This window comes from Pteropus vampyrus, unplaced genomic scaffold (genome assembly GCF_000151845.1).
Source record: "Pteropus vampyrus isolate Shadow unplaced genomic scaffold, Pvam_2.0 Scaffold593, whole genome shotgun sequence".
In the NCBI taxonomy this organism is placed as follows: Eukaryota; Metazoa; Chordata; class Mammalia; order Chiroptera; family Pteropodidae; genus Pteropus; species Pteropus vampyrus.
This window is the reverse complement of record NW_011889374.1, coordinates 133,050-135,315: the sequence shown is the minus strand read 5'-3', so window position 1 is coordinate 135,315 and position 2,266 is coordinate 133,050. Positions and strand designations below refer to the sequence as shown.

The 2,266-nt window shown below is 52.1% G+C and overlaps 1 protein-coding gene across 1 annotated transcript in view; it reads left to right on the top strand.

The window, feature by feature from the left end:
• The window catches only part of SIGLEC10 (sialic acid binding Ig like lectin 10), a 6,738-nt gene extending 4,483 nt beyond the window's left edge, over nt 1–2,255 (top strand). The window contains exons 8-9 of the mRNA XM_011384586.2: nt 1,151–1,444; nt 1,976–2,255. Coding sequence (XP_011382888.1) covers nt 1,151–1,414 — 264 coding nt within the window. The 3' untranslated portion in view covers nt 1,415–1,444; nt 1,976–2,255. The remainder of the gene's footprint in view (nt 1–1,150; nt 1,445–1,975) is intronic.
• The last annotated feature ends 11 nt before the right edge of the window (nt 2,256–2,266 follow it).

Here is a 2,266-nt window from a genome sequence, read left to right as displayed (position 1 = left end):
ATGATGTAGCAGTGATCGATGTCACGGAGTCACGGAGAGGCAGTACGTCCTGGTGGTTAAGAGCGGGGCCGCCTGGGTTCAATCCTGCTTTCGCCGCTCTGCGCTCTTGGGCAGGTCCCTTCACTTATCTGTGCCTCGACTGCTTGAACTGTAAAATGAGGAAAATTGTACCTATCGCCAAGGACCATCCCAGGTATTCGATATGCTCCGATCGTACCTGTCAAGCGTTTAGAATATGACCTGGTACCTTGTGAGTGTCGAGAAATGCTGGATATTTTCCAGGCGAGAACATCTATGCCCCAACGCCTCCAAAATTCACGTCTCCCAGACCCGCCCGTGAACTTCAGACTCCTATCCGGCTGTGGAGGCCGCACCTCCTTGCGGATGTCTAACAAGCGTCTCAAACGTAGCCTGCCCCAAAGCAAACATCCGAGTGACACACCGCTTCTGCGTCTCCTCTGCTCTCCCCATCTCAGCGAGTTGCACCCCGTTTGCCCAGCTGCTCAAGCCTGAAGCTTTGGAGTCGTCTTCCGTGCCTCTCTTCTCTGACACCCCACAATCAACGTCAGGACGTGCCCTTCAAAATCCGTCCCACTGCTCTTACCCCCGCCTGCAACAGCGCCTGCTTTTGCGGGTCCTCTCTGCTCCCCATACCCCGAGCCCGTTTCTCCATGATATCCGCTGAAAACCCACGGAGGTCCATCGACCCTCTCAAATACGATCAAAAGGAGCAAATAACTGGATGCATGCAACCAGTTACGTAGAGCTTAGAGACCAAAAAAAAAAAAAAAAAAGTGAAAAAACCACCTCCAGTGGTCACACGTGCCTGATTCCGTGTGTATAACGCCCTCAAAATGACAGAATCGTAGAGACGGGGAACAGAGTATTAGCCACTGGGGGGGCCAGGTCTTTATGGTGACGGAGCAGCTCTGAAGAGGCCAAAGGCGTCTGCCCGTGTTGGTTTGCTCGGGGGCCACAGCAGACATTTGCTGATTGTTTCCGCCCCAGGATGAAACGTAAAGCTCGGCGAGAAAAGAGCTTTCCTTTTTCCCTTACGATGCAATCTCCGATCCTTCAGCAGTGCCTGGCACGCGGTAGGCACTCCAGGATTTGTTGGATGAATGAATTAATGAATGAATTTTTCTCTTAGGCTCAGAGTTGGAAGGCCAAACGGGAGAGTCCGTCCCAGACCCCACCCGCAGATGTCAACTCCCTGCAACCCAAGGACAACCAGAAGCGACGCCACGTGTCCCATGGCAGTCCGGGACCCGGGCCATCCCGTCAAGTCCCAGAATCGAAGAACGAGCAAGAGGAGATCCATTACGCCGCCCTCAACTTCCCAGGCCTCAGACCGTGGGAGACCCAGGAGTCCCAGGAAACCAACTCGGAATACGCAGAAATCAGGTTCCACTGAGAGTCCACGGGGCTGTAGGATGACATCCAGGTACAGAGCCAAGCAGGGCCCTAAGGGCAAAGCCCCTCTCTCTCCCCATCTCCCCATCTCCTCCTCTAAGGGTGGGTCAGCCCGTGTCAGACCCAGCATTTGAACTGCTTGACTTTCTCTGCAAACAGAAAGGTCAACTTTTCCTCGGGCACACCCAGGCACCACCCTAGCTGATAACTCAGTCTCTTGTTTAGCAAAGGTCAGGGGCTTTAAAGATGATTCAATAATCATCTTTATCTTTGTGAGGTCAGCAGGCTCCCCTCACAGGTCCGGCCTGGCCCCGTACCCATGTATCTACCAGCTATGGGTCAAGAAGGTTTATTTTATATGTATTTTTTAAATGGTCGGGAGGAAGATCAAGTCAAGAAAAGGAGAATGTTTTGCGACGCGTGGAAATAGGAAATTCAAATGTCGGTGTCCATTAATAAAGTCCCGTCGGAGCTCATGTGTTGCCATCGACGGCTGATTTCATGCAGAGCCGAGCTGCCAGCCTGCAAAGCCTAAGACATTTAGCATAAGTTCCTTTTACAGGCAAAGTCTGAGGATCTTAATCTAGAGTCAAGTCACCCGCTCGATTTTATGGAAGAGGAAACAGAAGCAGAGTTTCGGAAGAGAGGTCAAGAAGAGTCAAGGCCAATGGGACCAGCTGTGCGACTAGCTAGAAGGTTCCAGGGCAAGGACATTTGGGGTGACTACATCATCGACCCCCAAATCTAGGGAAGAGCAAACGCTCGAGGACGTGGGAGTGGCCACAGTGGCGAAATGGAATAAAGAGCAAACCAGCCAACTAGAACCAACTAGAACCAACTAGAACCAACTAGA